Raw genomic sequence first — 25,868 nt, forward strand, 5'->3', positions numbered from 1 at the left:
TTCCAACTTTTCCGTCAAAATTGTATGGGTTCAAAGTAAATCGGGAGACTCGATCTAAAAGTGGGCTTACCATTGCCATTCATCTTAAAAGTTGCCCCAACAGGAGATAGATTATATATAAACCAGGGATGTTGCGGATGCCGATTTTTAGGGTTCCGTAGCCAAATGGCAAAAAAACGGAACCCTTATAGATTCGTCATGTCTGTCTGTCTGTCTGTCTGTCTGTCTGTCCGTCTGTCCGTCTGTCCGTCTGTCTGTCCGTCCGTATGTCACAGCCACTTTTCTCCGAAACTATAAGAACTATACTGTTTAAACTTGGTAAGTAGATGTATTCTGTGAACCGCATTAAGATTTTCACACAAAAATAGAAAAAAAACAATAAATTTTTGGGGTTCCCCATACTTCGAACTGAAACTCAAAATTTTTTTTTTCATCAAACCCATACGTGTGGGGTATCTATGGATAGGTCTTCAAAAATGATATTGAGGTTTCTAATATCATTTTTTTCTAAACTGAATAGTTTGCGCGTGAGACACTTCCAAAGTGGTAAAATGTGTCCCCCCCCCCCCTGTAACTTCTAAAATAAGAGAATGATAAAACTAAAAAAAATATATGATGTACATTACCATGTAAACTTCCACCGAAAATTGGTTTGAACGAGATCTAGTAAGTAGTTTTTTTTATACGTCATAAATCGCCTAAATACGGAACCCTTCATGGGCGAGTCCGACTCGCACTTGGTCGCTTTTTTTGACATCCGTGGATGCGGATGCGGATTTTTAGAGGCTCATATCCGCGGATGAGGATGCGGATGTCAAGATAGGTACATAAAAAACGTCAAATATTACATTTTAGTAATTTTTATTTAATTATCTTACTCTTACAAATACATTTCAACACATTGGTCGTTAAATTTACCTTATAAAATAAATTACAATTAAATAAAAACTAAATTACAACTACTTAACACATGTAGTCTCCCAGATCCGATCCCTGCGGAAGGGTGCCCATAATGCTGGCTACATTCCCCCGCTGAATGGCAACTCCGATTCTTTGGCCAAGAAATGAGCCAGCCCTAGGATCTCTGGTGGTGTCAAGGAGCATTTTCTTCAAATCTTTATACAGACTAAGCGCATCCTGACACCAAGGTCCCAAAGTTTCAACCGCAAACGCCGCAAATAAGTGATTGCTTGATAGTCCAGCATATTTGCGACGCTTTAGAGCTTCAGCTGCTGCCGCCGCTCCGCCAGGCCTTAATGAAGTAGCGGCTAAATGGGACGGCGCCAGAGTATCCACGCAAGTTGCATCCCAAATAAGCGGCCGTCCCATCCGCCAGGGAATAAGGGTCATTCCGTCGGGCCTCTTTCCATCGTCGCGCACAAGACCGGGAGGCTCCAACACGGATGGCACGCCCACACTGACAAGGGCCCGGCGGATAACATCATTAAGACTGGCATGGCGGGAAAATCGACCAGCGCTCTTCCGGCAGGAAAGGCCGTGGTAACCGCGACTATCAACCTCCACTCCGCAAGGACAGCGATGAGGGACAACTAAATCAGCCCCTATGCGGAGGCCGACCGCCAATCGTAGGGAGTTATTGTCCAAAAGGGTAGCGCAGTTACTGGAGGGATATGCATGAAGCCAATACCCTGACTCCGTTTTGGAAGAAGCTAGGAGACGGGCTTTCTCCTCACTTGTAGCAGCAGAATCAAGGAGTGAAGCTTGAACCTGGCGACAGAGAGGTTCATCCCACGTCCTCTGAATGTGTCCTTTGGAAGGCAGGTCCACGTTATCATTGATTAGTGATCATATTTCCAGTACCTTTGTTTAAATAGAATTAGTTTTTTCTCCAGTCCCTAGAGGACTGTTTTCATTTCCATTTACCCGAGAAAAATCTTTACTTGTTACTGCTACGTACCTACGCACTCGCAGGTAATTTTTCCCAACAATATGTTGCTTTAAATTGATAGTACTACTCATCATAGTAGAATAGATATTTACAAAACGTCCTAAATACTGCATCGTTACGATTAGCACATTAAGGAATTATTATTTAATGATGCTTGCGCTTTACGCGTGACAATCTCGTATTAATTAACTATAATCATATTTAGAAAGTAATGTAAGTATTTGGCCAATGTGTTGCCTTTTCACTGCTTAAGCCCTGACAATGAACAAACATTCCCTGAGCAAATCCATCCCACTGAAAGAAAGAAAGAAGGGAATATTTCACAGACCGAATCAAACACAGGCGGAGTCGCGGGTGCAGATTGCATAACTAGTTACAATATTATAAAACAAAGTCATCCGCCGCGTCTGTAGGTATGTTCGCGATAAACTCAAAAAGTACCGAACGGATTTTCATGCCGTTTTCACCTATCAATTAAGTGATTCTTGAGGAAGGTTCAGGTGTATAATTTGTAAATTGTGTAGGTGTAAAGCCGGTGCGGGTCGCTAGTACAAGATAAAACGTAAGTCTGCGTAATTGTTTGCGGAATGCTACATTGATTTATGTAGCATGCTTTATTTATCATTTATCACGTCTTATGCGTAACCATATTACGCCTGTTGAGAACTGCATCCGCTGTTCTGATCATAAACATGTATTGTAACATTGTAGAGGTACAATTGCAATAGTAATGATACATATAATATTTCATATTGGAGACAGTAATAAAGAGTTTGATTTTGATCGATCGAACATCTTCAGTGTGCTATTTTTTGGTAGGTAGTAGATGTGTGATAAGGTACTTTTTACTGCAGAACTGATAACGTGTATTTTATATCATAGGTACCTAATGATACTGACTATCCGGATGATCAATTGATCATGCATGATATCATATCACGGCAATCTAACTATTTTTACCCAAATTATATTCAAGTAGTATTATCAGGGGACTGCAATGTATATTGATGAGTGCGACTACTCAGACTAGAGAAGAGTAGTTGTGTTCTGTTCATACGGGGTTTATTATTATAATTGACAGACCTATTAGGAAATTGTTTTGTATTAGGTACTTTCACAAAGGAGTGAATCAATCATATCATGTCATGGCTTTTTCGTTCCAATATGTCTCGTAAACGTTGATTGATTGATTGATAAGAATTATTTGCAAACACTGTTATATCCTCGTATTTTATAGAATACAGACATTTAAACAGCAGATCAACAAGATTAACATTTAAAACATACGTTGAATCAAGTAATCCTACGCAGGTAATTCGCATTCAGAAAACTAGTAGAATTCTGCCAAGACTAAAGTTACGAAGTTATGTACCTGACTTTGTGAGTAGGTAGGTACGTAAAAGCCCCATAAAATGTTATATGTACAGTACAGCGTAGAAGTTAACTCAGGAGCGGGGTGCGCCCAGGGTAACACCTCTAAATAAATTACGATCGACCAATAAACTCCGAAGTTACCTTGCAGACTAATCGATTGAAGGATGGAGTCTTCGACATTGACTTTAGAGGTAAACTTTAGTACGAAAACTACACTAGAAAATTAGGTTCACCTATTCATATTCATATTGCATGTTTTTGGAGCCAGCGTGTTGGTCACGTCCGCGTCTTTATCGCCATATACATAAGTGAGATAAAGATAACCGATAGGAGTAATGTCAAGTTCGATAAAAGGTTTTATTGCCAACTGTCTTTCTCAAACAATCACCTTCTGTTATCTATACCCATCGAGACGATTCGTCGTCGTTGATGAATGATGACATGACGAGACTGCGTTGTTTTATTCTACCTTCGGTCTCCATCTTAAGTCCCGCTTGACAATATCGGGAACAAGCTCAAATCTTGCTGGCGAGTTAAATAAGGGCTTGTAAATGTGTCACTAGATATTATTTTGTATATGAGCGGGAATCAATCATACTCATACCCGCCCTGAAACACCTCAAGCCACACCACAGCCTTAGCAACCCTTATTGACGCAAGACCAAGCGATACACTACACTCCCTTGTTTATCATAGCATTCATTCACTTTAATATAGACACGCTCGTTAAATTATTTAATAACGGTTATCTCAAATTGTCGGTAAATTTAACTGTATTTTTTTAATCGTATTTAAGGCCGTGCATCGAAAAATAACAGGATCTTAGAAAGGTGGCAGTGGCTAGCCCCGGAAACAAAGAGTAGTGATTTTCGGATATATGTTTCTTGACTATATGATAAGACATTTCGTAGTAGTCGAAACACGAATGCTTAAAATTTTCTCGATAGAAAATAAATCCAAACTTACGTGTTCATTTTTCGGTTTTAGCTTCGTGCAACTAGAAAACACATCCATATCCAGCACAATCCACCTTACAGCAAAGGTTTTCATCTCGTCTTAACTTTCAAAGAACTAAATATTAACTTATTATCCTTTACCGATGGATTTATTATCGATTTTTGATTTTATGAATTCAACAGCAAACGCCCATTTTACGCAGTTCGGTTTCTCTTTCTGTCATGCGTCAAAGTCATAAATGCATCCTTTATGCCAGTAATGTTAGATGGCCGTCGTGCCTCAAAGAGGTAAGACCTATGTCACTTCGCGCAGCGCTCCGAATTACGTAAAATTTTAATATCCAATAAACGTTGAGTCGTAACTCCATTGAGTAGTAACGGAATCGGAGGTAAACCTATGATGGTGCCTTCTTACAGGCCTATACGTTACGCATGTGTGCGTGTTTGCTTAGCTACGTCATGCTACTTCGAAATCTATACTCTTTGTCAGTTACAACGGGTTAGGAAATTTCGACAGATATTGAAATGTATCTGTAGCTGTTTGGTATTTAGCCATCAGAATCTAACCGTAACTTTTTCTTTATTTTTGTTTAAAAATAAAATATCTATAAGAATATATTTTTTGCTTTTTTTCTATTGTAATGATAAAAATAAATCTAGTATGTTTCATGCTCAAATAATTTAAAATAATTGAATAAATATTAAAAACTAATTGATATTATTCGTTTTAATTATTATATTATTAAGTATGTTTGAATAAAATATTTTATTTCAATAATACGAAAAGTTATTATATTTAAGTACCACTAAAAAAGGTCTCTACTTACAAAAACTCACTTGCACGGGCCGGGGTTCGAACCCGTGACCTCCGGTTTGAAAGTCGCACGCCACTACAATTTCACATAAGTAATTTACAATGACATGATACCGTGGAAAAAGTGAATATTACAATGTACTGTGTTACTATCATTTTATAGTTTATTTTGGCTTGACAAGGAGGAATGAGAAAAACGTGCAGAGCGAGAGGATTAAATCTCTCTGTCCCTTTCTTAAAGTAGCCAATCCTAATTATGACATCTGTTTTGATATTAATTCTTTGAACATAATTTGTCGATGTTCTTTTTTATATCATCGAGAAAGATTTTTATTAAAAAAATGTGTTGAATTTATATGTTTTATTTATGTTTTTTTGGCATAAATTTCATTACTTTTGACAAATTTTGATTGTGAGGACAAACGATTTGATGTGATGTGTGAAACGAACCATGTGATCAACGATTTATCTAATAAAACTTCATTTAGTCGAAAAAAATAGTTGTCTACTACCGGGTGGAAAAAAATTATGGGCCCTGGAGGGAAAGTGCCTTAAAACCTTAAGTTTGCTCATTTTACTTAAATGAAACATTATTGTTTTTTAAAGAAACAACTGCATTCAAAGATTTTTGAAGTGAAAACTTCTTTAGCGGCGCTAGGCACTTTATGAGGTGGGGAAAAAATGATAAACTCGAGACAGCGTAAGGCGATCATGTGACCGTAAGGTTTAGATGGCATTTAAATCAATAAAGAAAAACTCAATGACATTACATGAAAAAGGTTATAATCTTGTACGGGCTGAAATACGAGGATCTCACAGTATTATAACTTTATATCACTCAAATATAATTCAATAAAGCTACATCTTGATGAAATCGCTAATAAAAGTGAACTCTAGTACTGGTGAATAAAACTCAAAATATCATGACCAAATATATTTAGACGCGAGGTCTGCAAGGTAACTTTACAATTTCTATTCGAATTTTAAACAATTAACGCTATAACTTTGAATTTCGAATTTTAAACAAGCTCACTGACCAGCAATTTCGGAACCAAAAGTTTTCAATAGAAAGGAGGATGGGTCAATTATACATACTGCAGACATTTTGGACTAGTCATTGAGTTTTCACTTCTGTCGGCACTCCCGGAATGCAACACGTTGTTTTTTTTTAAATTCGCTTAGTCGCGCCCGGGAATCGAACCTACTTTTTCCACACTGTATAAAAGAACACAAATGCTTTTCTTCTGGTAACTTAAATGTTCTATCTATCTTGGTGATATGTCAATGCAATCAAATAATCTGAAAAAATAATAACCCAATTTATGAATTCCGTTCCTTCAGAAAAATGCGAAATGTACGTACATTTAGGGATATCGTACCTTTCCCAGAGACAAATTTAGTAGGCCAAGAGACATTTTGACTGATTTGGGGTCTGTACTAAAAATCTAACATAATATGATAAGGACTTAATCGTTTTAAGCTCAAGAGTGAGTTTTCCTAAAGGTTTTTCTAAAAGTTAGGTCTTTATTAACGTTAGGAGTGCGTTAGCATGTCAAATGTCAAGGGAGAAAACAATAAATTAAGTTTCAATTCCACTTCCACTCATCAGCAAAGTGATATATATCAGCAGATTAAAGTTATTTTAGATTACAAAATTAGCGCATCAAAAAAATCAAAGTGCATAGAAAAAAAGTCTCCTGAGTCATAATAAAATTGATGTCTCTTGGGTCACCAGAAAAGTCACCAGGGAGAACGATGACCCAAAACATATTTAAAAGAAAATGTAAATTTTGTGTACTACCTACGAACATTTTTCAATAAACTATGTTTTTATAACATATTAGACCCAGGATAGATCTAATACCTCTTTTCGTACCCCGGATAAAATGGTCGGCGACTAAAAAAGTAACTGAAACGTTACGTTATTAGGTTCACGATGCCGCGTTGTACCCTTGCCTTCGTTGCGATATGTTTGGTAAGTCAGGAGACTTAAAAATGAGCCATGATTTTGGGACATATTAACAAATATTTTTTTGAATATATATTAATTTTAGTGGACTTTAATAATTTACCAGTTAAATTAGATGTAAATACATTTTTAGTTAATCGTTAATATGATATATTAGAAGCAGTAAAACACTTTATTGTACAAAAAGACACATAAAACATGAAAAAACACACATCCTTCGTATATGGTAGAATATATTTTTCACACTTATAAGTAAAAACCAAAACCGATACGCGATTGGGATACGCTCTTTTTGTATGGGATAAAAAAAAATTCTCCTGGGTCACCAAGAAAAATCGACATATTAAAATAATTCAGTTCGTTTTTAAGTTCTAGTCAGATTGACTTTTTGGTTATTTGAGATAAATTACAATAACGCTTAGATTTGAAAAACATGATTTTCTATTTTGTTGCGATCGACCCGGGTAATAAAAATACGGCGAATTTGAACTTTTCTTTATTGTCGTTGTAAAATGTATTAAAAAATAATGTAGGCACCCCTGACAATTGAAATTCAAAATTATCCAGAAAAAGCGGCCAAGTGCGAGTCGGACTCGCCCATGAAGGGTTCCGTATTTAGGGGATTTATGACGTATTAAAAAAAACTACTTACTAGATCTTGTTCAAACCAATTTTCGGTGGAAGTTTGCATAGTAATGTACATCATATATTTTTTTTTAGTTTTATCATTCTCTTATTTTAGAAGTTACAGGGGGGGGACACACACATTTTACCATTTTGGAAGTGTCTCTCGCGCAAACTATTCAGTTTAGAAAAAAATGATGTTAGAAACCTCAATATCATTTTTTAAGACCTATCCATAGATACTCCACACGTATGGGTTTGATGAAAAAAATTTTTTTGAGTTTCAGTTGTTCTAAGTATGGGAATCCCCGAAAAAAAATTTTTTTTTTCTATTTTTGTGTGAAAATATAATGCGGTTCACAGAATACATCTACTTACCAAGTTTCAACAGTATAGTTCTTATAGTTTCGGAAAAAAGTGACTGTGACATACGGACGGACAGACGGACAGACAGACAGACAGACATGACGAATCTATAAGGGTTCCGTTTTTTGCCATTTGGCTACGGAACCCTAAAAATGAGTGTTTCAAAAAGGCACCCTGTATTCCTTACATACCTAAATAATCTCTTATTCAATAAAACATATAATTACTAAACACTGTGATTTATTTCAAATAAATGCAAATCGATCGGATAAAAGATATTAATACCTACCTATACAACAATGAATACGAGTACAGTCAGCTGCAATAATATGTTACACACCGAAGGCCGTTTTGCGGTAGATCATGTTAGATCTTATTTGTAGAGCCATAAGAGCGTGTCACATATTTTTGCGGCCGTCGAAGAGTAACATATTATTGCAGGTGACTGTACCTATGAAAAATTCGAGGGTTAAAAAGCATTTCAACCAAAGCATTTATAATAATAACGACCATGGACGCCTGCAACCCCAGGGTTATTGTAACCCCATAACAATAAGGTTGAAATTTGCATTTAGTGACCGCAAAGTCAGGTGAGCGTAATCTAGTAAATCTGTTTTCATCATATTTTATCAAAAATAATCTCTTTTCTGTTCTTGTGCTATTTTCTTATTATCAATACTCTTAACTTATATGCTATATACGCTGCTGCTTCTATGATGTTAACATCTTCCAAAACAACAATAAATATGCAGGTTTATGAATTAATTATTTTATTGTTTGCTATTATGAAGTAACAACGCCATCTGTTTCAATTTTTTCCGAATTTAAGTTTCTGGCCGACCGCAGCGACCACGTATAATGGTAGTTAACTTCTGTAACGTTAGATGGTGCTAAAAGGTCACACAAACTTCACGTGCGGCGCGAAGCGTTTCCATGTGTGCGTGTTAGCGGGGAGGGAAGAACTAGCGGGCGTGGTTTACGAAGCGCCAGACGCGGATGCAGTAGGCCCTTAAGCAATTCAGGATGTTTAAGGATACGAAATTGGCAAGGTGAATAATAAAAAGGTATGTATTTTAATGAAATATTAAAAATGTAGGTACATATATATTCTTTTTTGCGTATTAACATTTAACAGAACACTAATCTGTTAATTGTTACGCTTTTGCTGATAAAATTAAAATCGTGAATGAAATCCAACTGCAGTTGGATAACCATGTGCACATATATGGTAAGCGTGTGTCGAGATCACGTGTTAGTAATAGTTGGAAAGTGAAGACGAAGTTTCGGTAGATTGCACTTCAAAGTGGCCGTTGCGGCCAGCAGGAAGCTAGGGAAATGTCAAGTGTGGTATACCTACTAGGCCAATCAAATTACATTTTTTCGAAGAATTAATTCCCATGCAGCAAGCTGGAAATCGTTAGTACCTTAATTTGGTCCTATATGCGTGTAATCCGAATTTGCGCATGTTGTAGCATCCTATAAGCCAGGCGTACTCGATAGTTCAAGGTTCAAGTGACTACCTCTATCTGATATAACTCAATAACTAAGAGACGAGCTCAAGCAAAATATATCTCTTTGTCTGAAGCAACAAGGACGATTCCTCATTGCACCTTTATATCCAGTAAGTAGGCTCAGCGTTATAGACAACAGACGAAGTACCTTTTTTCCAGAAATAACTTCGCACTCTAACCCCCGGTACAATTACACTGATTGACTATTCACATGACTACGATCCTTCAATACAATGTTGACATAATCATGTCACATTTTCATATGGTTTTCAACTGGAGTAATCGGAGGACTTGTTTGGCACAATCAAAACCGGCCAAGTGCGAGTCGGACTCGCGCACGGAGGGTTCCGCACCATCAACAAAAAATAGAGCAAAACAAGCAAAAAAACGGTCACCCATCCAAGTACTGACCCCGCCCGACCGACGTTGCTTAACTTCGGTCAAAAATCACGTTTGTTGTATGGGAGCCCCACTTAAATCTTTATTTTATTCTGTTTTTAGTATTTGTTGTTATAGCGGCAACAGAAATACATCATCTGTGAAAATTTCAACTGTCTAGCTATCACGGTTCGTGAGATACAGCCTGGTGACAGACGGACGGACGGACGGACGGACGGACGGACGGACAGCGGAGTCTTAGTAATAGGGTCCCGTTTTTACGCTTTGGGTACGGAACCCTAACAAAAAGGCTTTGTAATTTATACCAAACTGTTATAAGGGGAGGCATGGACCTATAATATTACGGACGGACTGTCACCTAAGACAAACTGTGACACTGCAATGGCGGACGGTTTGAATGTGTGCGTTTAGATGAGTGTTACCATGTAACACAAATTCTCCCCTAATGGTGAAACAATTATTTTTAATATCGTCCTTGTTTTCAAATAAAAAAAATAGGATAGTTTTACGTTAGACAATAAAAAAGGTGTGTACGTATCTGATTTTATAGGTCTTGAAAATGCGCAATATTGCACAATTACTTTGTGCAAACATTATTTTCGATACCTAATGATATTTAGCATCGTAATGAAATCAGTTCGTCATGTTTTTTTTAATTTATACATTTAACTTGAAACATATCTGGTATTCAACAAAAAAATTATAATACATAACAAACAAACGTTAAGTATCGCTCCTTAGTATCGGGAAATTACCATACCGACCTAGTTTGAAATGCACAATTAATAATTTAACGATTTACCTAAATGATCTCTTAATACATAATGATTTAATAAGAAGGGTATCAATTACCCTACTTTGGGGAAATTACCCTATTCATGTTACTGGTCACCCTCCTGTTTTGCAGTTTGGTAATTTATAAACAACAAATTATCGTGATTTTACGTACTAATTGATAAACTTAAGTATGAAAAGTTATTCCGTGACTTTTTTTCTTTCGATCGGTACAATTCTAGCAGGATTTAACTACGCATGCCGGCATATTTTATATTTTTCTTCGACATGTTTACTTCAATGACGTTTCGACACGTCTGACGGCAGACTGGTGGATGTGGGCTGTCAATGTGTGTGTGTCACGCGTAAATACTATGAAACTGGTGGATGTTGGAATCACAGTTGTGTTGTAAGCGAAACTCTGTCCGTAATATTCTAGGTCCATGAGGGGAGGTGTGTGTATAACTTTGGTATAGCATATTGGCCGAGCAATACTGCGCATCACATAGAGCTATAATATTTTGAAAGCATTTGTGTTTTAAGAAGTTTGACTTTAAGGCTTCGTCACGCAGGCGCGTTTTCCGGGCGCGTCGTGAGCGGGGCGCGCCACTTTTACATACAAAACGTTCACGCCCCGCCCGAAAAACGCACCTGTGTGCCGAAGCCTTTATATTCAAAGACTTCGAAGTTACTGGTTAGTGGACTAACGATGAATTGTGCAAAATACGTAATTATAAGAGTGAAAAAAAATCCGCGTTAGCTTCTTCTAGCTCTTATTTCTGTGGTTACCATCGTGTGAGGTAATCTAATGCTTGATTGTGTACCTTGTTTTATGTTCACTTTATAGAAATAAAGTGATAATTGAAAGGACAAGCTACTTTAAATGCAAGTACAGTTTACCTGTAATACGTAAAATATACATGTTCCTAGAAACTAATTTATGGAAGAACGACTTTTGTCTATTAAATTTACGAAACAGACCTTTTAATATGGCACTGGAACTTGACAGTGTAGCAAAACAGGAATGAAAATACGTTGTAGGTACCTATACAGGTATGTAACCATACAGACCACCATACAGACTGTAAACCTACATTGTACATGTAGTTTACAATTACATAGGTTCATATATAACTTCAAATTAACTTTAAAAAAATCTAGAGCACGATAAAAATATTACAAACTTTCCCATTCTGCTCAAATTTAAGGGTAGAATTTAGAGGTATTAAAATCCATACTTATCATTAGTTTAGTTATACCACATACCTACATAATATACGTCCATCCTCTCGGCGACAAGCCGGTATGCATTCATTATTATCTTATTTGCCTATAAAATGTGTCTCGATGTCGACCACGCGAGTATACATATATAATATATGCAAAATGCATTTGCTAATGGAATTGAAAAAGTAGAACAACTTACACGATTGCCTTATTGCATCCAATTTGCTATGTACGTTGATGCATTAAAAAATACAAATCACTTATCTAATATACTACCACATCGATTAATCAGAAAATCCAGAACACACAACACACATTAACCAAAAAAACTAAAAGATGAAATTGTGTGATCCAGTATATTGCGATAATCCAATTAGAACTCCGACTCTTTCGAAAATTTAGAATCTGTGTTGTTTGCGCAAAGACACCATTTTTGTTTTGACAACCAAGAAAGTTACATAAAACATAGGTTAAAGGTTCCGTCACACAGGCGCGTTTTCCGGGCGGAGCGTGAGCGTTTTATATTTAAAAGCGGCGCGCCCCGCTCACGTCCCGCCCGGAAAACGCGCCTGTGTGACGAAGCCTTTAGTGCAGTGGTTCCTAACCTGGGGGTAATTACCCCCGTGGGGGTAAAACTGGTATTTTACGGGGGTAATAAGCTAACCTAATATAACAATACAACAAACGTACACGTTTAAATTTTTTATTACCATTGGAAGGAAGGGGTAAAATCAGGTTCCCTAGTTAGTCATAGGGGTGACTGGACTAAAAAGGTTAGGAACCACTGCTTTAGTGTTAAGTTAGATAGTGCCTGTTCAGATATTTTTGAGCACCTTGGCTGCTCCTATAAGTATATCTGATGGACCTGATGGTGACTGTATAAGAAAGAGTCCGAGTGAAGGATTGCCGCATTGCCGGTGCCCGAACAGACAAGATGGTGAAGGTTGTGAGACTTGTGAGGAAACGGCGACACTACAACCGAGCTAAACTAAAGCTATACCAATCAACTAGGAGTGTACTGTAAGGACATGGTCAATAATTCTCCCGATTCATGGTACGGTTAACAGTCTAATAAAAAGATGTAGGTCAGGAACTAAGAGTTTGTCAGGAACTAAGGGTACATTGGGTACACGGTTGGGGTTCAATATGAGTGTTGGAATTCAATTATAAGATGACTTTACACATTGTGTCAGTCGGAGCGATTGCAATTAAGAGTTGAATGCATCTGTTCTAGAAATTTAAGCAGCGGGTATTTCTAGAGTAGGAGCATCGTCCAATGGTTGCAATGTTCCGGCCTAATCAAAAATTCCACGAACAGGAGAACAATTGCCGGGGTCAAATCCTATGTTGATTGGACTAATGAAGTGCGGCACATCTAGCACTTACGCGACGCAGCGCCCTTCTTTTCCGTAGGCAGCTCGGCCTTTTTAGGAGTTTCCACGTCGCCTGCGCGCCGCAGCAAAACACAAAAGCAGCATTAGAACATTGAAATGGACATACATGTATGATACAACAGGGAAATACCGATGATATTACACGAGATATACATGACACTGGGCGTTATGAAGATGTCGGACACTCACTGATAGTACGTCGGAGTTTCTTACAGAAAGACGAGAGACGATCACAAGCGCGGCTGATTTGGGTTTTGTCATTGTCAAGTAGGCGCAGTAGGGAGGGTTCTGAGCGTGCGGCCACCTCGCCGACGGGGCGGAGCGGTGCACCAGGCCCGTCGGAGACCGCCAGGCTGTCCACGCATACTGGGCCTGATCGCTCCAGCTTGAAAGGATCGCACGCGAGCGCGCGACGTGCTAGACTGCCGACCGATCGAGGCGCAGCGCTCGCGTCGCCCCGCCTCTAAGGCCGACTACCTAGTTTACTACTGACTTGTCTCGGTTGTGAGCTTAGTCCTAGTATCACTTGACTTTCATGCCCATAACTTTTATTCGTAATCGAAGATCACGCTTACACTGGATCGCTTGAGGCGACGCGGTATTTAATGCGATGAACACCGAGATACATATTACATTTACACGCTAAGAGCATGTTTGTGGTGCTAATTCAAACAACGCGACTCCACACCTCTCTATACAATAACTTTTGTGAAAACATGTGTCATGATGCACAGGAATGTTTTCCTGAAAGAAACAAAACACGATCGGACAATTTAGTTAATTACACGCCCTATACAATGTCTAACGAAGATATACAATAATATACATAGCACTTATACATTGGTCAATTGAGACATGTTTTTGCAATATTCTGGATAACAAACGTGACTAATTACTTAAGTATAAGTACTAGATAAGCTAGATTAAGAACTTCAACAATAGATTTGACGTATATAGGTACTAAAAGGTATAATGCAATTTGCCAATAACAGTGTCAATAGGATCGCACACCCGTATTAACATACAAGCTCTATGTAGATTTAACAAGTTATTTATATTTTCACACGAGTGCATGACTTTGCGTGTACTTATTTACTATTGGTAGACCAGTTTACTGATGCGAAAAAAGTTTATCAATAGTCAGTTACAACAACGATGATAATGTAAACAGTCATATCATATGTTTGTAGCAATGCCCACGGCTCTGCTGTGTAACATCCTTACCCTAAACTAAGTAATCGGGATTGAATACAAATATAGGTATCTCTTAAGATTTTTCATGACAAATTCCTTTAAAACCTGTTTAGTAGTTTACCCGTGAAAATGTTACATAGAGATAGACAAGAGTTAAAATTGTATGACGCAAAATATTTTGTTTCAAGTAATTTATGAGTCAATCTCGCTAATTTATTGCAATTGTTATCGTAATGATATCGATTTATGAGCATTGCTGTATTAGTCAGATTAGTCTTAGCCTCCAAGTAAGGTAATGAATTGATAGTATTGATACTCCGGATTTTTAGGTGCGGGAATAATTACGTGTGTTTCATAACATTGTTTATTGTAAAATAGTTATCAAACTCTGAATAAAAAAATAGGTAGTAAGCGCCAAACGGACTTAAAAATGTTCAAATGATTTTTTTAAATAGTTTTTGCGTATTCTTTGGCTAGTGTAAAACATTTCCGCACCCAAATATCCGGATGAGGTAAAAATACCTACTCGAAAACTCAAGTAACTAGAGGTACATACCGAGATACAGCTGTGTCCCTACTTACGTAATTTCTTACCTGAGATACACTTACAAGTGTATCTCAGGCCTAAGTACTGAATTAATAGACGCCCCAAAGACACGGCTTCGAATAATCCGAATATTACATTTTAAATACTCATTGAATTGTTAACCATTTTACACCGATGCTTCCAGTCTGGTCCCATTTGTACATAAAGCTTAATTAAAAAAAATATGTTAGGTTTAAATTATGTACCTAAACTTTACAGTGTCATAGCTCGTAATAGACTCATGGGCCGAAAAACCGGCCCGCGGGCCGTATTTTGAATACCGCTGATCTAAACTCACGGATTTGATTCAAAAATAAGCTCGACAGGTTTGTATTGATGATGTACCGAGCCCAATGACACCATAATATGTGTTGTCATTCAATTAACATTATTATGTAAAAATTCAGGCTAATTTAAAACCGGAACGTTTGTAAAAATTTGCACTAAACAGCAAATATGTAAGTCAAATTACAGAATTTCAAAAGATTGTTTTTTTTTCCCCAGAAGCTTACATAACAAAACATCAATACTTGGTACCTACTTGTCTACTAAAGTGCAGAATCCTATCACGTCGTCTAGAGCGTGTCAGGGACCGGAACCGGTTACCTTAACCGGGGTTTTTCATAGGGTTATTTTAGAAGTGGTTATAAAAACCCCTACCATAACGGTAACCGTCTGATAAGGTAACACTTTGATTCGGTAACCGTATCAGTTCGAGTTAACCCCTGTTACCGGTAACCGAAATAAAAACCCCGTCTATGCTGTTACCTCATAATAAGGTTTTGAACCAGTTCAAACGATTGTAAACTTTACGCAGACTTAAATTCAACTTATTATTGAATAACCGTGGTTGGCATGGGCGGTCTATGAAGCCTCCAGCACAAACAAGTTTTTTTGCCGGTAACTTCGCTTATTGTCAATTCAAACAATATTGCACTTTGAGTCCTTAAGCTAAAATTGAAAACAAGTGAGCGATTACAGTATTATTTTTAGAGCGACAGCCGCGGCGCAGCGCGGCCATTCCTTTGTTTATCTTTATACCTGTGTGTTCCTATTGTTTTTGTCAATTCTAGTTTAGAAATTTTTAGAAAAGGGGTTGCAAGTAAACAACATCCTATCCTAGTAATATCTGCTATTATTTAGATATATTTTATGCTACTTAGATTATTATTTTTATTTTCGGGTTCACACTTGATATGTACCTACAGATTAAAGACTGATTTAAAGAAAAATTTTCACCTAACTAGTAATTTTACTGGTACCTAGTTAGGTATAATTTATCTTAAGTGATTTAAAAAAAACACTTTGTGATAAAGATACATGCGCTAGCGGATTGTGGTAGATATTTTACCATTGTTAACAAATGACATATGTACTAGTTATTATGAGCTTATTTTATAATAAGCAATTAAAGTCTATTTTTTTATTCGGTAGACTAAAATGACATTTCATAGTATGAAATGAAATGACACATGATGTTCATACTACGAAATGTCATTTTAGTCTACCGAATAAAAAATAGACTTTAGTTTAAAATGTTTTCAGATGCGGTGAGTTGTATGAGCTAAGTCGTAATTTACCTTGTACCGCTTAATGCAGCGATCAGAAAATATATATCTATAGCAGTTATAAACTTATTTTAATATTACAAATCTTTCATTAATACCAGGGGGCTCAGCACGGTTCCATTTTTATCGACTATCACTATGCCCGTCACTTTCGCACTTACATACTTGTTAGAACGTGACAGGCATGGTGATAAACGATAAAAATGCGACCGTGCTACTAGGGCAGAATTCATTATACATATTCATTGGGTATCTATAACATTGGTAGGTGAAATAGTTTTGATTAAATTAAATAGATACATACATTACATACATACTTAGTAAGCAGTGTTGGGCATTCAAGAATAAAATCATTATTTAAATAAGAATTCCTAAGAATAAAATCATGTTGATTTTATTCCCGTCAAAATTATTCAAATAATTTTGATCGGAAATAATTCGTATGTGAAAAAATTGAATAAGAATCATCTCATTCTTAATCAAATAAATATAATCATGATTTTAAATTCTAAATAATATTCCTGGATTAAACATGTAGTATGGGTGCCGTATAGGCGTTACGTATAGATAGAAGTAAATTAGACAAGAAACTATTATGTTTCTTGACTAATTTATACCTGATTTTATGCAATAAAATCTTACAAATTTAATTTACTGCCGCATAGTCTTGGTATTGGACGATACCCGTATTTATTTTAATGTGATAACTAAATCATCAGGTACAATTCAGCTGCTCTGAACGGATGGTGGATAGCGAAACTCTTCAATGGCTCACTGTGCCTAAATTAATGTAAAAAATAAAAAACCGGCCAAGTGCGAGTCTGACTCGCGCAGGAAGGGTTCCGCACCATTACGCAAAAACCAGCAAATAAATCACGTTTGTTGTATGGGAGCCCCACTTAGATATTTATTATATGCTGTTTTTAGTATTTGTTGTAATAGCAGCAACAGAAATTAATTATTTGTGAAAATTTCAACTGCCTAGCTATCACGGTTCATGAGATACAGCCTGGTGACAGACAGACGGATAGAGGAGTCTTAGTAATAGGGTCCCGTTTATACCCTTTGGGTACGGAACCATAAAAAAGATGTTTTTAAAGGTAGGATAAGGAATGGCTTGATATGGTGTATTCCTATTCCTCCCCGCCGGGCACAGATGGGAATAGGCGCTTCAGTTAAATCATTCCCATATGTCCCCGCCTCATGTATCGCGGCGATCACGTTGGGCAGGAACAAATGGGGAAAATACTCATGATTTTTTTCTGTTTTCGAATTATGTTTATAATTCGTTTTTTTTAGCATTAGAAAGAACTTGAAAGAAGGTAAGCGATTTTGACATGTCTTTTAATTGAAAAACACTTTTTAAAAACCATAACTATTACTTATGAAAGCAGAAGACTATAAAAGATCGTATTAGATTCATAATTGTTATATATTTACCGTAACTTATTTTTAAAATGTGCTTTTCAATTAAAAGAGACATCAAGATTGTTTTCTCCAATATGCTCGGAAATGTTCACCTTATTGTAGCAAAAATAGTACGGGAAGTTCTACGTTATTGTCAAACTCTAATTTAAAAAAATCAAACTATCGCTGTCCTGTTCTAGCGGACGGGAATGAAAAAAACACTACAGTAATGACTTATTACTGTAGTGTTTTTTACTTTTTAAAAATAAAAAACGCAAACAGCCAATTATTGTAGCCGCGAGCCGCGTCTACACGACCCGATCAGCTATCATTTCAAACTATAGGATAGAGTGAGATAGTAAGATAAACGACCTTACTTGTCTCGTTCTTACAAGACCGTTGTGCTCGTGTATGATCGTGCAAATACTGCTTAATAAAATCAAAGATTATTTTTATATTTTTTTAAGGATCTCATCCGTGTACATAAACAGAGACAGAGAGAATCATACTATCTTTGTCTTACACTAGTACTAGCACCCAAAAGAAAAGGATGGGTATAGTTTTCCTGGTTCTTACTGACTGACAAATTGGTTTGACCAACTATATTGCACAATTATATTGAATGGTACTGAATGGCAGAATAAGTTTGTGCCCTTAACTTAAAAAAAAAATATTTTAGAGGGAAATTGTTTTTGACATTTTTGATGTGAAGGTTCGATTTGAGTGATGCTTGCTGCTTAAATAATTATTATTTTACCTTATTTCCTCGCATGTTTGGAGAAAAGCACTATATATGCCTCGGCAGGAATAGCAATTCGTGGATTCGTCTTCTTCGAACGAATCGAAACTCATCCACGAATTGCCCTTTCCCGGCCTCTGCAATAATGTACTATTACCTTATTTCTAATGCTAAAAAAAAAACGAACTATAGTATGTGGTTTCAGTATCCGAGTTACTACCAAGACTTATGGTGTTTTTAAAAGCTCTTCTGATATTTAAAATTTGCATTTATTATTTAGACGGAAATTAACAGGTATATTTGACACAACGCTTGCCGCACGTGTTTAGCAAATGCTGACAAAGAATTCACCACGCCACGACTTAATCCTATTGTTATTGCCAATGAGTAATGAATGACGGTCTCAAGTGCAAACACGCCTGCAACTTTCTGCAAATCTATTTAATTATAGTGATAAGCGTAGGACATTTTTCTTACCTGCAGTAATTTACTATCTCATTCACTTTCCGTAGGTGTGAAAGAGATAGCATACGTAAGACCTCAAGGCTGGTAGAAATAATAAACAAAATACATACTTAATACGCAAAGAAATATACATTGAACCATCATAATTATAATTTCGCAGTTTACTTTCTATGTAGCTTCATTATAAAATTATCATCACCGTTTCGAAGGCTTCAAAAAATTCAAATCAATCCGACCATTGAAAAGAGGGGTGAAATTCATTTTACTATCTATATACATTGTACTACATATAATATGACGTATAATATGACCAAATAAATGCCATTTAACCTTGTTACCACTAACTCATGTATCTACAATTACATCAATTAGTCATGACACGGCAGAGTACTGATAACAATACTGTAGTGTAGTACAATAATAAGGCTTTATTGTTGTCACTATGACTCTCACCGCATTCTGCTTAATCCTAAATATCCTAATACAATAGAAAATACCACGACCTTTAAACATTCGGTGCACTTGCGTTGTAGCGCGTGCCAGCGGAGCGCAGCGTTTCGATTTAAATACGCATGTTGCTTCGCCCGTGTAGGTATATTTATTATCTTCATGTTATTAGGTACTAGGAAGTGCAAATAATTGACTTCATACATGAAAGATATTTTGCAGATTTTGTTCAATAGTCACCTTCAACAACACGAGAGTAATCTAGAGCAGAGTTGGGCAAAAAATAACTTGAATAAGAATAAGAATAAAAACAGAAATTTCATTCTTATTCCAATCGATTTGAATAAGAATAATTCTTGCACTCGTTATTTTAGAATAAATAGAAAGTGAATAAATCATGACACTTTTATTTTAAATGAAAAAGACAAAACGGAATATTTATTCCAGATGTAGGATTATACTAAATAAGGTTTTATTCAATTAGAATGTTATTCTGAATTAATTTAACTTTTGTAGTTACATACTACTACTTTTAATTTTGTAAGTTTCTAAAATAAATAAAACAAATAAAATAGATAAAATAAATGAAATAAATAAAAAAAAAACAAATAAATTATATTATTGACATCTATTTTATTAGTATTGCATTTTAGTTTTTATATAATATTATAAGTATTAGTTTAATTTTTAAGTAGGTTTATTTTAATTTTAGTTTAGGTTTTAAATTTTTAATTTATAGATTTCATAGTTAGTTGTAATGTTTTTTTATTATTACCTTTTAAGTTAAATAAATGAACTTTATCCTAATAAAATAAATAAGATAAATAAAATAAACAAAATAAATAAAATAAATAAAATAAATAAAATAAATAAAATAAATAAAATAAATAAAATAAATAAAATAAATAAAATAAATAAAATAAATAAAATAAATAAAATAAATAAAATAAATAAAATAAATAAAATAAATAAAATAAATAAAATAAATAAAATAAATAAAATAAATAAAATAAATAAAATAAATAAAATAAATAAAATAAATAAATAAATAAAGTAAATAAAGTAAATAAGGTAAATAAGGTAAATAAGGTAAATAAGGTAAATAAGGTAAATAAGGTAAATAAGGTATATAAGGTATATAAGGTAAATAAGGTAAATAAGGTAAATAAGATAAGGTAAATAAGGTAAATAAAGTAAATAAAGTAAATAAAGTAAATAAAGTAAATAAAGTAAATAAAGTAAATAAAGTCAATAAAGTAAATAAAGTAAATAAAGTAAATAAAGTAAATAAAGTAAATAAAGTAAATAAAGTAAATAAAGTAAATAAAGTAAATAAAGTAAATAAAGTAAATAAAGTAAATAAAGTAAATAAAGTAAATAAAGTAAATAAAGTAAATAAAGTAAATAAAGTAAATAAAGTAAATAAAGTAAATAAAGTAAATAAAGTAAATAAAGTAAATAAAGTAAATAAAGTAAATAAAGTAAATAAAGTAAATAAAGTAAATAAAGTAAATAAAGTAAATAAAGTAAATAAAGTAAATAAAGTAAATAAAGTAAATAAAGTAAATCAAATACATAAAAAAATAAAAAATAAAAAAAAAAACAAAATAAATAAAACAATCAAAATAATCAAAATAAATTATATAAATAAAATTAACAAAATTAATGACAAATAAAATAAATGAAATAAGTAAAATAAACAAAATAAAAAAATAGACAAAATAAGTAAAATAAACAAAAACATTAAAATAAACAAAAACATTAAAATATGCAAAATTAAAAAAAAAATACAAAAATAACAAAATAAACTATTAGTTCTATTAATAAATTAACTTTTTCTTTTAGTAGGTATTTGACTGACGGCACATCACTAAATACGAATGTAGCAAACCAATAAGCAACCGATAATAAAGGTTACCATAACTGAATAAAAACCGGTTAAAAACCCCTAACAAAAACCCTAACGCGATGGGGTTTTGAGATTAACTCGGTTAAAGGTTAAGGTTACCGTTTCAATAAGCTTACCGTTACAATCAGGTAACAGTATGATAGGGTTACCGAATGATACGGTAACCGAATTGATTGGGTTACCGAATGGATAGGATTAAGCGTAAAGAGGGGTTTTCCGGTCCTTGGAGCGTGTAAAGCTTCTTATAAAACTAGTGATAATGAAACGTGACGTCACTACTAAACGATAAAAGAATTTGTACACAAGTCGACCACAATAAACTAGATATTGCAAATTGCGGTTTTGTATTTTTATTTTATAGTACGTGTTAAGGGGCTGTTCATAAATTACGTCATCTATTTATGACGATTTTTGACCCCCCCCCCCCCCCCACCCCGCCCTAAAATCATACAAAAATCATTGATTTTTATTACTTTTTCCTATTGCGTAGTTAGGTTTTTGTGTATCTTTTTATCGATAAAGAACTCTTATAAAACCTGGGGTAATCACGCGGCCATGGCTATTATTGTCTTAATAGAATTATGTCTGTCATATGGTGGACTATTGGATTAAAAGTTTCGGCGGAATTGGTTGGATTCCTAAAGACGCGAAAGATTAATAAAGTGACATCGCAGAGAACGCATCGGTAATAGTACATTATTGTCGAGGTTCGGAAGTAGCTACTTGCAGGCTGAGGATTCGTTTTAAACGGACGACCTTGGGAGTCCGTTTAATTGAATCCGATGCCAGCAAAGTAGCCTTCCAGCCGAGTCATGTATAGTGCTTTTCTCAAAAATGATGCAAGAAATAGAAATATTTTACAGAAACAACGTTCTAATTTTCACAGAAAAAAGTATGTAAAACCATTAAAAAGATTTGCTTGCCGCCTTTAAAAAAAAAGAAGTGTATTTTTCTGCTGAAAATACGCCAACGTATTTGAGACACCTAAATAGTCGCGGTACCAACATTATAATAATAAGTGCTGATCATCTGTTTGGCTGTTTAATGGACCTATGCCTTCATTTGATATGGCCATTTAAAGTTTTAAAAAGTTTGGAACTCGTTAAATAATGGAATTTGTATGCAACATTGCAGTTCCGAAATCGAGACTGCAATGTTTTTAACAACTACGCACTTCGCGACCTATTTTGTAACCGGCAACGTCGACTTTGCCGTCCATTTTTGAGATAACATAAATTAGCATGCAAGAATCGAAGATTGGTTGTTTACACCATTGTGAGGAACAAGTAAAGAATGAAGCGATTGAAAAATGTTTTTGTCCAGAATAAACTAGATTTTCCTTTAAAAAAGAAAATCATCAGATCGTACGAGTAATTTACTAATTCGTAAAATGCTCGTAAATAAATGAAGAATCTAAACAAAGCGATAGGAATTTACTAAAGCAAGTGGAGCAACTTCCAAAGGCAAAATGAAGATGACTGCTATAAATGTCTCCGAACTAACATTTCCCCAATGTTTGTCATATCACGCGTGGGAGGACAACTGTAGGGAGACACGCTAAATATACTGGCTGCTAAGTAAATTCAGCAAATTTACATCTAATTCGATCTAAAGGCGTCAAACAACGCACCTGGCGCGAATCATGTACAGGCTGCAAGAGTAAAATATAAGTATGTAATGACGTAGTAGGTTTACATAGTAACAATAGGCACAATGCATTTTCTCGCTAATCCCTGGCAACACCATTGTTCTTGAAAGACGACACCGCGTTTTGTCCCGCGGCAAACAGTCGGGAGTGATTTGCCCTAATACATGAAAGTGAAGCGGATGATCAGAAACATAAATAGATCGAAAAATAACAAATCCTGACATTTAGGCTTGTGCCTGCTCGTTCACTACAGAGAGTGCTCCGCTCTCGGTCAATCGGTCAAACGAACTAAGTAGTTCGCTCTTTTAGTTCATTTAGTTCAGCTCGGTCGTTAAACTTGTTGGGAGCCGGGGCCGGGAATGAATAGGAATCGGTTTTACACTCGATTTTTTTCCAATCTTTGGTAAATTCAAATTGTATTATATGATTATGTCGATATTAAACATTAAACACCTTAACACAATAAAAAAATTGAAATATGTAGAAAAATATTTGATTTTCCATCATACTTTCGGGTTTTGGCGTGTCACGTCGTTCTTTGTCTCGTTCGCACTTGTGCTAGAAACATTTTGAACCGTTTCGTTCCGTCCGTTTTCCGTTTCACTCAGTCAAGCGCTCTCCAATCTCACTGAACTAAAGGACCTAAAGACCGATTAAGAGCGCGCAAAATGATTTAGTTCCTTTCGGTCCTTCACGGGATTTCATTCCTAACAGTTCTTAGTTCGCGACCGACTTGTGTCGGCCTACTGACATTTCTGAGGTTCGCGACCACAATTAAATTGTAGTAGCAGTGTGAAGGTTGCTTCCATTTTCATATTGAGTGCGGTCATAAGTCATAAGCCATGTGGACCGGATGGTGCAGGGTGCCGCCAAGAGGCACTTCTTTATGGTGTCAGACCATAACCAAGTGGAAAATGCAATGTGCCCTCATCTACACTGTTAACAGACATATCGTACACCTTATTGTAAAGGTCTACCAATGGTCAGTAATATCCTTACTCAGTACCTAATTGCCCACACATAAGGGTGAGTGTGATATTAAGTACGGAGGGTCTACCGCGAACACCAAAGCTCGCAAATTGCCGGCATCTTTTTATTTTACTCCAATCATCAATACATATCATCGATAAACTCAAAAACTACTGTACGGATTTTCATAGAGTGATTCTTGCGGAAGGTTTTGGTGTATAATTTGTAAAGGTTTTTTGTAAATTCGTTGAACTACCCGTGCGAAGCCGGGACGGGTCGTTAGTTATGGTATAATTAGATTGACAGAGAAATATGCCCGCCATTTGCGAACTTCTGTGTTCGCGGTGGACCCTCTGACGTAAGAGATAAGTGTGATGGTCCCTCTACACGATGGGCCAGCGCCGGCCACTCCAAGGGACGCAGCCATGCGGTAGAATGAGATAGCAATATCACTTGCTCCCTCTAACGTATAAATGCGTCCCTTGGAGTGGCCGGCGCTTGCCCATCGTGTAGAGGAGCCATGAAGCAGACGATTTGGACTTTGGAGTTTGGACCTTAAGAGCCTTAACAACTTATAACTTGAACAGTAAAAATGACGTATGAAGAAAAGTTAAGAACATACTTAAGTATTATTAGTATTTTATACAATCGTGATATAATGGAGAGCTTTTCAGTCGAGTACCGTGTTTAGGCAACGAAGCTTGCTGAGTTGCCTAAAAAAGGTACGAGATTGAAAAGCTTGATTATATCACTATTGTATACAATACTTTTTCTACGAGTCAACAAAAAAATACTTAAAACTAGTAGAAGAATCATATATGTAGGAAAAAAAATCAAAAGTATACAGCTAAGATCAGGGACCTGCCCGCTATCCCTTATAGAGGGTTTTGTAAGGGTATTGCATAAGGCTTAACTCACCATACCCTTTGCCAGACGATACCCTTTCATTAAGCCTTTAAAACCCTTATATAAAGCTAGCCCATTTGAGTAATCGGTAGCCCAATACCCTTACAAAACCCTTATCATCCGCTCCGCATATGGCTTATAAGGGCTACCCTTATACCCTTATATAAGGGAAGCCCTTTCAGCATATAAGCGTGCTAATTTAAACCGTCTACCTTGTTCATAAAACACACATTACTTCGAATCCGAGCGATCGTCTGCGACGGCGGTTTGATGTGAGCGGCTTTCGCGCGCTTCCAAATGATCGAAGCCGCTCTTGTTGAAATACGGTTCAATGGCAAAGAGTTGTGATTGGTTGTTGCTTTTCTCGGGTCGAGCGCATCGTCACGGTGCTTTAGTCTTAGACACGTGCCGATGTTATCAATAACTCCCGTTGCAAATAATATACCTTGTTACTGATTACGAATCAAACTTAGAATAAAAAAAACCTACGATGCCAAAACCGAAAGTTGACGCCGTTCACCGGTATTTTATATATGACTAGCTGTTGCCCGCGACTTCTTACGCGTGGATTTGTATATTGGTGGTTATATATTCTACATTAGCTAAGAACATTATGCAGCAAACAAAAGATAGCAGTAGGGACGGTTAATCATTTGTTAATTAGGTATTCTTCAACACATGAGATTTGTCTTTCACAACCTGGCTACGATGTT

General features: G+C 35.7%; 1 protein-coding gene across 5 annotated transcripts in view; it reads right to left on the reverse strand.

The window, feature by feature from the left end:
- The window catches only part of LOC134653567 (glycogen synthase kinase-3 beta), a 75,661-nt gene that overhangs the window by 23,029 nt on the left and 26,764 nt on the right, over positions 1-25,868 (reverse strand). For 2 of the 5 annotated variants that reach the window (XM_063508951.1, XM_063508955.1), the window contains exon 2: positions 13,310-13,369. The exons of 2 other annotated variants lie outside the window; for them this stretch is intronic. In XM_063508951.1, the coding sequence (XP_063365021.1) occupies positions 13,310-13,369 (60 nt within the window). Of the gene's footprint in view, positions 1-13,309; positions 13,370-13,506; positions 13,759-25,868 lie in introns of those variants that run through there. One more of the 5 variants, XM_063508956.1, reaches the window with a different exon arrangement.

This window comes from Cydia amplana, chromosome 13 (assembly GCF_948474715.1).
Source record: "Cydia amplana chromosome 13, ilCydAmpl1.1, whole genome shotgun sequence".
Classification (NCBI taxonomy): Eukaryota; Metazoa; Arthropoda; class Insecta; order Lepidoptera; family Tortricidae; genus Cydia; species Cydia amplana.